Consider the following 12979-nt stretch of genomic DNA (forward strand, 5'->3'; position numbering starts at 1 on the left):
CTATCATTATTTGTAAAATAGGAAATGGAAGTGTCAGAGATGAGGACTGCCCACAGTCAAGTTGGTCTCCAGAAGTTTCTGGCTTCGATGGGTTAAGTGGGGGGATGTGGACACTGCTAGTTTAAGTGCTTCTGTACTGCCATGGGGGAAGGTAACTCAGCAGTGCCCAGGCCAGGCTCTTCTGGGCCTCCTTGCAGACTTTGATCTACAGGCTGGGTACTGTTTATCTGCACCAATTCACATTAGGGTGTTAATTGTGGACAACGCTTAATAGTCACTCCCTAAGACTCTGGAGGGGAGCGTGACAGCTGGAATTCAGGTTGGAAGACCTTGTGCTCCAGATCCTGGGCAGCTCACCAGTGTGTGAGAGGGTGAGGGAGGGAGATAATCCCTTTCTCCCCATTTCCTCCTCCTCCATCTTCTTTTTCCCACTCTCACATTGTCCCTCCCAGCTAAGGCCCTGCCCTGGTCACTGCTGAAGCTGCGGTTGAGGGGTCACCTGTAGAGGGAAGGTGGCTGACAATGTGAAGGCAGATTTTGACTCAACAGGAGGGAGAGCTGCCTACAAGTGGAGCAAGTTGCCCTTAGCAGCTGTAGGCCTCGGCTGAGTACCTGTCAGGGACGCTTCTGTGAGGTGAGCTGGGCCAGGTTTCCTGCCCCAAGCCTGGAATTCTGTGCTTGTGGTGGCCAGCATCTCCTAGCACTATGCATATGTTGCTTAGGGAGGGTGGGGAAGACCGACAGAGTGAGGGAGCACAGACAGGTTCCTTACTCTGAATTAGGAGCCAGCTCTCTGTTCTAGCATCCTGAAATGATCACGGATGCCCAAAGGATGCAGCAGCTGGGTAGGGGGCAGGGGAGAGCCTGCTACAGAATGCCTTGGGAAAAGATCCCTCAGGGCCAAGCCCCCTCCCCCTCTCACACTCAACAAAGACCCTGACCACCACAGGTGAGGAGGGAGGACCACTTTAGGGCAAAGGATGCTGGGCCCAGAGCAACACTGCAGCACCTCTCGGTTCCCCCCTCCTCCTATATCGTTGTCGCCACCAGCAGAACTCAGCAATTTGGGACACAGACGGGAGGCCTGGGACCTGCTGTCCTCCCTGCACCTTAGGTCTCCAAGGCCTGGGGGCTCCCTCCAGGGCTCCTGGGCAGCTCAAATTCCAGGTAACTCCTTTCTCTTTACAGAGCTGACCCGTGCCAGCATGCTCCCGGGTCCCCTGAATTCTGTCCACCTCTGAGGGCTGAGCATCAAGGGAAGTCCATAGATCGTGTGAGGGAGGGTGGGCTGTCCCCAGCCAGGAGTAAGGGGGAAAGGGAAGTTGTATTCCAGCCAGAAACTCAGTCGGTAAGGTAGGAGGGAGGACGGAACAGGAGGACCCCCCCACCCCTGGCTGCCCCCTGCTCCGCTGCTTATCAGATGAAACTTAGAGCCAAGTAGTTGCTCCTCGGCCTTCTTAACCAGGAAGGACGTCTTCCTCCTCCTCGGGGGCTCACCTCGCACCCAGAGGGTCTCCCAGACCTGCCTTCCCCCTGTACCCTCAGTCCACCTTCTCCCCGGGGAATCCCCCTACCCACCTTCTTCCAGGTGACAGTCTCCTAGCCCACCTTCTCCCCTGGAGGGGTGTCCCAGTCCACCTTCTCTCCCCGCAGGTCCCCCGACCCACCTTCTCCTGGCAGGTCCCCCGGTCCCTCTTCTCCCTCAGCAGTGTTCCCCCGGCCCAGCTTCTCCCCCGGCGGTGTACCCCGGCCCGCCTTCCCCGCGGTCCCCGGCCCGCCTTCCCGCGGCGGGAGCGGCGGCCCAGGCTGGCGGGCGGAGGCGGCGCCACCCGGGGCGCTGACGTAGAGGCCGCTCGGCGGCCGGGGGTCCCTTCGGTGGGGCCGCGGCTCTCCGCCCGCCGCCCCCGCGCGTCCATTCCCTTTTGTGTCCCGCGCGCGGCCCGTCCCCCGCGCACACTCGCGCCCTGCGCCCCGCGGGCCGGCGGGCGGCTCCCGGCGCGGCCCTGCACCGCGCGCCCCGCTTTGTGTGGACGCGCCGGCCGGGTGCGCGCGGGCTGTAGTGCGCCCCCGGCCCCGTCCCCGGCCCCGGCCCCGGCCCCGGCCCCCGCCCGGCCCGGCCCGCCCGGCCCGACCCGGGAGCGCAGCGCGGGCCGAGGGGCGGGCGGGCGGCGCGGCGAACATGGCGACGGTGCCCGTGTACTGCGTCTGCCGGCTCCCCTACGATGTTACCCGCTTCATGATCGAGTGCGACGCCTGCAAGGACTGGTTCCACGGCAGGTGAGCGCGCAGCCGCCCGGCCCCGGCCCCGGCCCCCGGCCCCCGGCCCCGGCCCGGCCCTGTGAGCGCCCCGCAGGCCCCCGCCCGCCGCCTCCCGCCGGCCGCGCGCCCTTTTGTGCCCGGGGCGGGGGCCGGGGCTGGGCGGGCGCCCCTCGCCGCCGCCGCTCACAAAGCGGGCCCGCGGGGGGCCGCGGGTGGGGGCCGGGCCGGGAAGTTGGGGCGCCCGGCCGGCCGGGCCGCCTGACAGCGGGGCCGCGGAGGCCGGGCTCCCGAGGCCCAGGCCCCGCGTCCAACGCCTCCCCCGCGAAGTTACAGGAACTTTCCCCGCGCGGGCCCCGGAGAGGCGCGAGTGGCGGGTTCGGACGCCGGCGGGGCTGGGACGGACGTGGGGCCCGGCCAGGTGGCGGCCGACGCGCCCACCGTCCGCCGCGGCCCGGAGCTCCGGCACCTCGTCCGGGCGGGCGGGACCCCTGCCCGGCCCCAGCAGGGCTCCTGGACCCGGCCGGCCTGCACGTCCCCGGGCGGGAGTGCGGGTGACAGAATGGTGTCTCTGTGTGGGTGGGGGTGTTGTGACTTTGCCGCCTCCTCCCTGGCCATCACATTTCCCCATTCCCCTCCTCTGTTTTCAGGCACAGGCCCACCCTGGTTTTCACTTGACCTTATGCTCTCAGAGGAAGATGGGGTGGGGGGAGGTAAAGCTTGGCCTTTGCCTGTGACCATGACCTGGCCCTGTGCCGAGTTTTCAAAAGCCCGAGGCCCCTTCCCACCCAGAAGTAAGTGGAGGAGGAGGAAGAGGAGGTGATACTGGTGCCCAAACTGCTCCAACAGGTTCTCATGTGTTTGGGCCTCAGCGGGACCGCCAGAGGCTGGCCGGGGTAGTGTGCTCTACTATGCTCCAGTCTTAAACCCAGCAGGAGCAGGGCTGGGGGCAGGAGAGGGGTGTGTGGTGGTAGGTGGTCCCTCAACCCCCAGAGAGGAGAGCCTCCCCCTGGCTTTAACTGTGGATGGGCCAGTGGCCCTTAAACATGGACTATGGTGTCTAGTCCTGCCAGTTTACATGTGGGGAGCCAGGCAGCCAGATGTGACAGGGCTCGCTCAGGTTGATCAGCACCAGGCCTGATTGCCAGCTCGGTGCCTGTGACGGTGACCCCAGTGAGGATGGGTGGGACTCCATGGGACAGGGACTCCCACTGAAATCTCCTGGGCTTCCTGGGCTGCCTTCCTGTGGATGTCCAGGGCTGCAGAGACCCCACAGAGCCTGGAGTGTGAGCGCTGGGCTCTGCCCAGAACACTGCTACTATGCACACCCACCAGTTGGCATCCTCTCAGAGTTCATGGCTGGATCAAGGGTGAGAGCTGCCATGTGATCCTTCTTGGCTCCTCAATTCCAGAGATACTGAGAAGCGGGCCCTGAGTGCCCTGAAAGTGGTAGGGCCTCTCCCTCCTCCCCCACTCCCACCGGGGGCCTGCAGAACTCCCTAGGTGCCCAGGCTGGGGGAGTGTGAGCGCCTGGGAGGACCCTTGTCTGGCTGCCCAGGGGCCCTCTCCTCTGGGTGGGGAAGGCAAGACCAGTTCTGAGCTAGACTTTGAGAAGGGGGGTGGTGGGTGGGAGGAGTGGAGGAGGTAGGGAGAGACCCAAGAATGCGGGGCAGGCAGGGGAAAGGGGCTGAGGGCTGGCCTGAGGGGCTGGTGGCATTTGCTCGATTGGCTTAGGCAGAGGCAGGGAGAAAGATGCGTCCTGACACCTTAAAGGGGATGTTTTTGGGATGTTTTAAGTAAAGGTCTTATTTCTTTATTTCTTATTTTTCGTGTGAGGTCTTTGATTTGATCTGATACACGCACAGATCATTTTGATCAGCACAGATTCATTTCCACCTATGTGAGGTCGCCCTAGGGTCTGAAAGGGGCTGTGCTTTCCCCCTGCCATGGGGCACATCTTCTCTGCATCTAATCAAGGGTCCCTTACGGAAGTGAGTGAGCCCTGGGGCCAGAGCACCTCCTGTAGTCCTTAGTCCCCTGGGTGGCTCAGGGGAGGTGCTGTGATGGGGGAACACAGGGTCAGGGGTTGGGACCTTTGTGGGCAAGGCTGCACGCGGCCCTCACAGCCCTGGGCAAACCCCCCACCTCTCTTGGTGTGGCCCTTCTCCACTGTGACAGGAAGGTGTGGGACATGATCCACATGTGTCCAAATCTCCTGATATTCCTGGATGGATGGCTCTCCACTCTTTCCAGATCCATGTATCATCTGTACTGTTGTTTACTTCATATTCAACAGCTCAACTCACTTTTTAAAAGTTTGAATACTTTGTAACTTCTTACTTTGAGAGAATTTTAGACCTAAAGAAGAGTTACAAAAAAGGTAGAGTTTCCTTCTATCCCACACCCTGCCTCCCCTGAAGTTAACATCTTATCAAATTATGCTGGAAGCATGGATACTGAGGCAGAAACACGAGGGCAGTACTGCTAACCAGACTCCAGGCCTCGGGCAGATTTATTTAGTTCTAGGACCCCATTTCAGTCTTGTGTCTCCCTACTCTCCTGAATCTTTCTTTTCCAAGGAAACTTCGTATCATTCCCTGAAATAGAACATTACTATAACTTGCCATAGACAGTACTTGTAAAAATAAACATAACTGTGAAAGTAACAAGCTCCCTCTTGTTCCACCTGTGACCCCTCACATCCCTACAGTGCACCCCGTTTTGGATGGATTGGAAGGGGGTCTCTGAGGTTACTTTCACTCACAGTGGCCAACTCTTTGCTGGTAGGACTCTAGCAGCATCTCCGGCTGAGATCGTGGTCGGGGCAGTCCCCTTCTAGGGGAAGAACCTGCTCCCAGGTTGTGTCCACCTTGGCAGGAAGCTTTGAGCAGCCGGACCACCCCTCCTGGCATTCTTTGGGGAGGTCTCTCCGCTGGACTGTGCTGGTACTCATTCAGCCAGGAAGTCAGGAGCTCGTGTTCCACCCCATCTTGACCAAGGCTAGTCACTCCTGGGGCTGGGATACCTTATCTGCCTAGTCTGCCTCCACTGGCACCTACTGTAGTGTCGCCTGGGAATCGGCTTTGACTAGGAAGGGGTGGATTTTGCGGCTGGTTGTCTTCAGAGCTGTTTTATCTGTGTGTTTGATAGGGAAGCATGGCACTACTCAGGCACTGGGAAACTTCTTCCCCAATTAGGGTGCCACCAAGCCACTTAGGGACAAGAACTGGGGGGCTTCTCAGGACTATGTCTTCTGTCAGACCCCGTGTGTCCTTCCACCCCTGCCTTCGGCAAGGCACCTGACCATGGACCAGTCGCTCTAGGGAGTGACCTGGGCCTCTCACCTTGTCACCGTCTTGATGTGAAGAGTCTCTGTCTGTGGGAAATAGGAATGATTCTGTTAAAGTATCAGATATCCTGAAGCTTCCCGGCCCTCTTTAAGTTCCTGCTGTATTAAACTTGAAGGGTTTTTGGAAGCATAATCAGTAAAGTTGATTTTAAAGAGTTTGAAAGCTGAAGGTGCTGTACAAGTCCTTCAGTGGCAGAAGTTTCATTCATTCCTCAGTAAGTACTGTGGGGTGCATGTTCGGTGTGGGGTGCAGTGCTGGCCCTGTGGGTTCCTGGGGTAACAAGGCAGCTCCCTTGCCTCTTACAGGGTGTTTCCTATGGGAGTCAGACTTGTGGATCAGGAGTTCCATGCCAGCCTGGGGAGCTGTTTCAGAGCCCTGAGGAAGCACTGTTTGGGGCAAGGAAGCTGCATCAGGGACGGCCTGCAAGTGTGGCTAGGAGGCAGGAGCCACACTGGGGGCTCTGAGCAGAGCAGCAGTGGGAGGGGACTGAGGATTTGACAGGGTCCCCCTGGCTGCTGTGGGCACAGTTGGGGAAGAGGGTGGGGAGGGACAGGAGCCTTTGTCCAGGTGAGAGGTGACAGGCAGGACCTGGGGGTGGGGACTGGGGTGTGGAGAAGGGGTCGAATTCTGCAGGTACTCAGAAAGGTGGGCTGACAAGACGTGCCTGGTATAGATCCCCTCTGATTCCTGTGTGTTTGTCCCTCCATCTGGGGTCTGCCTGCCCTCCTCTCCAGGGCCCTATCTCTGTGCCCATCATCCCCAGGACTGGTTGACCTTTGTGGGCTCTCGCTGTGTCTTTCACTCCACCCAGCCTTAAGCTTCCTGGGGCAAAGCCTCTTCCTGAGTCCTCGGCCCTCATGGCTGCTTAGTACCACAGAGTGAGACTGTTGGCTGGCTCTGTTGGCCGGCAAAGTGTGCGCACTTGGAGGGACAGGAGGGCCTGCCAGGGGGTCAGGCCTCAACGTCGCAATCTAGGTTATCAGAGCTGACCATTAAGCCTTCCAACCCGAGATCCCTTAATACTGGGGGAAGTGCCATTCACATGGCGATGGAGTTGTGACGTGTTTGACGTGGTTAGGAATAACGATTCGTCCTTTTTAAATGAGGAATTCTCACTGTGTGAGATTAAGAAGTTCCAGAGGAGGTTGGGGGAATGTTCTGCCAACTTACAAAGGGCAGAGCAGATGTCCCCTTGTCCATTGATCCTTTCCAAATGAGATGAACCTCAAAGGAAGCGACTTGGAGCTCGTGGTAATCACCAGAATGTTTGCTTTTATTGGAAATATTGGCCCAGAAACATGCTTGGCGTGAGCCTCTGCACTGCAGCCCACATTTGTTTGGGGCTACTTTGGCTCAGGTGTGGCTGCAGTTGGCCTGAGATCGGGCAGAGATTTGGGGTACTTCATGTGGACCCTGCCACTGCTGGGTACCCAGTCCTCTGGGCCCACCCCCCGCCTCTGTGCTTGTGGCACCTGGCCGTGTGGCAGGGCCTTTTTCAAAAAGAATGAGCAGATTTGCCGTTGGGAGGGAGTATTGGCCAGAAAATAATGTTCCATGACAAAGTGTGCTAGGAGAATCTAACTCCTAAGATCCCGGTGTGGGTAAAGCAAAGCCGTCAATTGACTTCTAAATGACTGATGTGACTAATAGCGCTGCAGGGCTCACACTCAGACTGGCCTCTATGGCGTGAGGATTAGTTCACAGTTATCCTCTTTATTGGTTCTCACAGCTACCTGGGTGGTGGGCCAGGTGGGCCACCTTGTCCTCCCACTGCAAGCAGATGAGGGGGGCGTCTCGTCTCCTCACCTGCAGCAGGTGTACGTACTTCTGCCAGGTTCAGGGACAGAAGTGGCGTTTGGCGTATCCTGGCTCAGGGTGCTGAAAACCCCGTTACTGTCCACGGTTTTGAAATGCTATGTGGATGGAAGCATCGTCTCAGCAGGAAGGCCACATCCGGTGCCAAGTAGGGAAGCTGGGCCCTCTGCAGCACCCTCTGTGTCTCAGGTGTGCCCAGTGTCCCGCCGGCTTCCCGTTTAGAGTCGTGCCTCCATCCCTGCACCTCTCCTTCTCCGTCTCACTCCATTTCCATTCCCCTACTTCGGCCTGTCTTGGTTCTCAACTTTTTGGTTTGGTGGGAAGTGAGCCTAACCGTGCTCTTTGGAATGGGGCTTGGCCCTCTGCTTCAGGGTGCAGGGTCTCTTCACTTCCACCCAAAGTGCTGGGTCGTCCGTGGAAAAACATCTGTGGAAAAACATAGTTAGAATTCCAGCCAGTGACTGGCTTTGACCTCAGAGCATAAGAACTGAAGGTCCTGTGGTGTTTGTCCAGGCAAATGGTGAAACCCGCCTTTCATCCTTTTTTTTTAAAATTTAGGGTGAAATTCACATACCATGAAATTAACCATTTTAAAGGGCACAGTTAATAGCATTTAGTGCATTCAGAATGACTTGTAGCCATTATCTCTATCTAGTTCCTAAACATTTTCATCACCTCAAAAGAAAACCCATTAAACAACTTCCCCATCCCTCCTCCTCTCAGCCCTGGACAACCACCCATCTGTTTTCTGTCCCTGTGGATTTATCTATTCTGGACATTTCATATAAATGGAATCATACTATATGTAACATTTTGTGTGTGTCTTCTTTCACTTAGCATAATGTTTTTTCGGATCAAGGATGTTGATGTGGCATGTATCAGGACTTCACTGATTTTTTTATGGCTGAATAATACTCCATTGTAAGGATATACCACAGTTTGTATATACATTCCTCTGTTTATGGATACTTGGGCTTTTTCCACCTATGGCTATTGTCAGTAGTGCTACTGTGAACATTTGTGTACAAATATTTGTTTGAAGACGTGTTTTCAATTGTTTAGGGAATTGCTGGGTCATATAATTATTCTATGTTTAACTTTTTGAGTAACCAACAAACTTTTCCACAGCAGCTGCACCGTTGTACATTCTTACTACCAATGCAGGAGCAATCCGATTTCTCCTCATCCTTATCAACACTTGTTGTTTTCTATTTTAAAATTATGAGCGTCCTAGCGGGTGAGAGGTGGTATCTCATTATGATTTCGTTTTGCATCTCTGTAATGGCTGATGATGTTGAGTATGTTTTCATGCGCTTGTTGTCCATTTGCATATCTTCTTTGGAGAAATGTCTGTTGAAACAGTTTGCCCATTTTAAAATTGGGTTCTTTTTTTATTTTTGAATTTTAAGAGTTCTTTATATATTCTGGACACTAGACCCTTATCAGATACAAAATTTGCACATATTTTTCCATTTTGTGGGTTGTCTTTTTACTTCTGTGGTAATGCCCATTGATGCACAAACATTTTTAATTTTGATGAAGTCCAATTTGTCTTTTTCTACTGTTGCTTATGCTTTTGGTGTTATATCTAAGAATCCATTGTCAAATCTGAGGTCATGAAGATTTACCCCTTTGATTTCTTCTAAGAGTTTTATAGTTTTAGCTCTTGTAGTTAGTTTTTGACTCATTTTCAGTTAATTTTTATATAAGATTTGAAGTAGGGATCCAACTTCATTTGTTTGCATGTGGGTATCCAGTTGTTCCAGAAGCATTTGTGGAAAAGACTATTCTTTCCCTATCGAAATTCTTTTTTTTTTTTTTTTTTTTTTTGCAGTACGTGGGCCTCTCACTGTTGTGGCCTCTCCCGTTGTGGAGCACAGGCTCCGGACGCTCAGGCTCAGCGGCCATGGCTCACGGGCCTAGCCCGCTCTGTGGCATGTGGGATCTTCCCAGACCGGGGCACGAACCCGTGTCCCCTGCATCGGCAGGCGGACTCTCAACCACTGTGCCACCAGGGAAGCCCTATCGAAAGTCTTGGTAGCCTTGTTGAAAACCATTTGACCATATACATGAGGATTTAATTCTGGACACTATTCCATTCCATTGGTCTGTAGGTCTGTTCTTATGCCAGGACCACACTGTTTTGATTACTGTAGCTTTGTAGTAAGTTTTGAAATCAGGAAGTGTGAGACTTCCAACCTTGTTCTTTTAAAAAAATTATGTTGACCTTTTGGGGCTCCTTGCAATTCCATATGAATCTGAGCATTGGCTTCTCCATTTTTGCAAAAAGGCTGTTGGAATTTCGACAGGGATTGCATTGAATCTGTAGATCGCTTTGGGTAGTATTGACATCTTAGTATTACGTCTTCTGATTCATGAGCATGGGATGTCTTTCCATTTATTTAGATTTAGGTATCCCCTGATTTCTTTCAGTGACGTTTTGTAGTTTTCAGTGTACAAGTTTTAAATTCTTGATTTAGTTTATTCCTAGGTACTTAATTCCCTTGGATGCAATTGTAAGTGGGATTGTTTTTGTAATTTCCTTTTTGTATTGTTCACTGCCAGTGCTTTTACCCTTTTTATTAAAAAAATCACCTTTTAACATGTGGCAGCTGAATCTCCAGAGCCAGACAAGTGTGGGGTGCAGGTGTTCATGCATGTGCTGGGGTGTGCACACACTCAGCTGGGTGCCTGTGGATGTCCTGTGTCCAGAGTGTGTCTGCATGCCCTGGGAGGGGTGCTGCTTTCCTTTTTAATCTTAAGTGTTTGTTGAGCCTTGCCTATGTCACATCCTGGGCTAGGCATTTTTCATACACATGGGTTGGGGGGCTCCTTCTTGTATTGTGTGAGGGTCGCCACGCAGGTCTCTATCTCCTTTACCCTAACTGTTGAGGAAGCTGCCCCTGAGTAGATCAGGGCCCACTGCTGGGCGTGTACTGCACATGGCCTTGCTGAACTTCCTACTGCCCCCGAGGGCTTGGTGGTGGTGGGCTGTTCTGATTGGGAGGCAAGCAAACTGAGGCTGGAGAGATCAGCTCCCTGAGGTCAACACTACAACATGATAGGCTGGGCCAGCAGCCGTGTGTCTGTCCTGGAGCTCCGCCTACCAGCGCCCCTTCATTGATGTTAATGATGGGGGACAGTGCCCAGGACCCCAGAAGGCAGGAGGTCCCAGTGACTGCAAACCTGTAGGATGGGTCAGCACTGCTCCTTGGGTTGAGCAGAACATGAGGGCAGTGAACAAGCCCCTGGGATGGTAGCCCAAGCTGCTGACTAAACCGTGAGCCTTATGCTGGGGTGGGCCAAGTGCTTAGGAAGCTTTGGGCACAGTCTCTGGCCTGGGTCCTTCAAGTGTGGTGCCGTTTTCTGCTTCACACAGAAGTGCAGAGTGGAACTCATTTCTTCTTGTGCCCTACACACCGTGGGCTGGGCACAGGTCCCATGGTGCCGGTTAAGTGTGAATGGCTGGATGGGCTTTGGAGAGTGCCCTGGGGCCAGGTCTGAGCTCACAGATCCCTACCCTTGGGACAGCCAGACTTGGGCTGGCAATCCCAGACTGATGTACAACCAGCCCAGCTACACGAACTCTGATACTTGAAAATCTTCTTGTAACTTTGTGACTTTGCCTCTCATTTTATCCATCCCCTTAGAACTACCCCCCAAGTCAGAGTCTGAATGTGAATTTCAGGGAAGTTGGGCTAAGTGGGAAAGGCAGTGAGAAAGTGCTTCCTGGGGACATGAGCGTGTCCCAGTGAGGCACAGCATCCTTCCCTGCCCAGACCCCATCTCACCACCCTCCTGGGCTGACTTGCCATCAGCTGGAGAGATGACACAGATTTAGGGGTTCAGCCCCCATTTCCTGCAGAAGAGACTGAGGCCTGGTGCAGCATGACTTTAGGCACCCTGGAATAATCAAGAAACTGCAGCCTGATCCAGTGTGCCTCCCAGATGAACAACGCCCAGGGAGGTGTGCAGCGAGCTCCCCAGGAGAGCTCCCCAAACCCTGTGGGGAGGGGGATCCCTCAGCACTGCCTGAGGCAACACAGCGGGTGTGCATCAGAGCTCGGGGTGGGTTCTCACTAAACATCCTTCTGCTGACATTTGCAAAACTCCAGGATTATTTGCCATTGGTGCTTGTGGAGTTTCTTTCCTGGAAAGTCTAACATAACTATGGCTAATCTCCCAGCTGTTTTGGAGCTATAGCTCGTAAAAAAAGGGGCACCTGGGACGGTGAGGGGTGTTTCTTGCCTCTTGTTTGCTCCCAGCAAGATACTTTCTGTCAACACCTTGTTCTTTCAGCAGCTCCTCTAGGGCACTAGACTTGGGTCTGCTTAGGAGACTCTGGCTCGGAGAGGGCCAGCAGCCGGCCTGGGTCACCGGCTGATAAGTGGCACATGCGGCTTTGCCACTCTGACTTCCCCTTGGCAAGTTTGAAGTCTGCCAGGCACTGCTTTTTCCCCATACTTCACCCATGCTGTTGGAAGGTGGAAGTCTTAGCTGCTGTTCGGCCTCGTGGTTCTCATGGTACCGTGTTGTCATGGTGACCTTTCGATCCCAGTCTGGGTGCTTGTGTAGCCAGCCCCCATCTGATCCTGGTACTGCCCCTGGGCCTCTCCAGCATCCCCCCTCAGCAACCTGGACCCCTGGCTGCCAGGGCGCCTGCCACCTGCCCACTGTACAAGCATCAGGCCTTTGCATTTCAGTCCTTGGCTCCAGATGTGGAGGTGGACAGGTAAACCTGGGGCTGGCTCACTAAGTGAGGGTGGGGCATCTTTGTGAGTCTAGGGGCCGGTCATATCAGCCCCCCGTTCACTGAGCCACAGCTAGGTGTGGGACTAGGGCTCTGAGGACCTTTTACCTGGGTTCTGCCCCACAAGACAGGTACAAATGCTTTTCCTGTGTCCTCAGCCCAGTTCTGCCCAATGTGTGCTGTGTGGCCCTCTCCTGGCCTTGAGATGTCCCCTCCCAAGTCCCACAGCCACTCCCCCCACCCCGACTCCCTAAAATCCCTGTGGGGCCTGAAGGTAATGCTGGGCAGAAGTGAGGGAGAGACCCTGGAGCAGGGAGCCGTGAAGCCACTTTCCCAGGCCCCCCATGCCGTGTCCCAGTCCTGCCCATCCCATGCCCTTCTCCAGCTCCACAGGGCACGTGGTTCCTTTCCTTTCGTCCACAGACGAGGTGACCCTCTGGAGTAGAAGGTGGGTGTTGGTGGGTCCAGAGAGCACCACATGGCCCTGCTCGTCCTTGCACTCAGCGGCTGAGCTCCGGAGCTGCAGCCCTGCGTGATCCTTCTGCAGAGCAGCCGTCCCAGCCTCAGGACTGTGAAAAAACCAAGTGCTGGATTGAAGCTTGGAGAAGGAGGCAGGCAGATTTGCATTCAATTTGAGAAACAACTTTTTAATAATTGAAACTGGCCCCAGACTGGACACGTCTGGGGAAATAGTGTGTACGTTAGAGTAGGGTTCTCAGCCTGGGCTCTGTGGCCATTGGGCCCAGAAAATTCTTTGCTGTACAGGATGTGGAGCAGCATCCCTGGCCTCTGCCTACTAATCCAGTAG

At 54.7% G+C, this 12979-nt stretch overlaps 1 protein-coding gene across 1 annotated transcript in view; it reads left to right on the forward strand.

The window, feature by feature from the left end:
• Window positions 1–2179: 2179 nt before the first annotated feature.
• The window catches only part of PHF2 (PHD finger protein 2), a gene marked incomplete at both ends in the record, with an annotated part of 90222 nt that continues 79422 nt past the window's right edge, over window positions 2180–12979 (forward strand). Inside the window, one exon of the mRNA XM_079706382.1 lies at window positions 2180–2277. Coding sequence (XP_079562508.1) covers window positions 2180–2277 — 98 coding nt within the window. The remainder of the gene's footprint in view (window positions 2278–12979) is intronic.

Source organism: Hyperoodon ampullatus, assembly GCF_949752795.1.
Source record: "Hyperoodon ampullatus genome assembly, chromosome: 6".
Classification (NCBI taxonomy): domain Eukaryota; kingdom Metazoa; phylum Chordata; class Mammalia; order Artiodactyla; family Ziphiidae; genus Hyperoodon; species Hyperoodon ampullatus.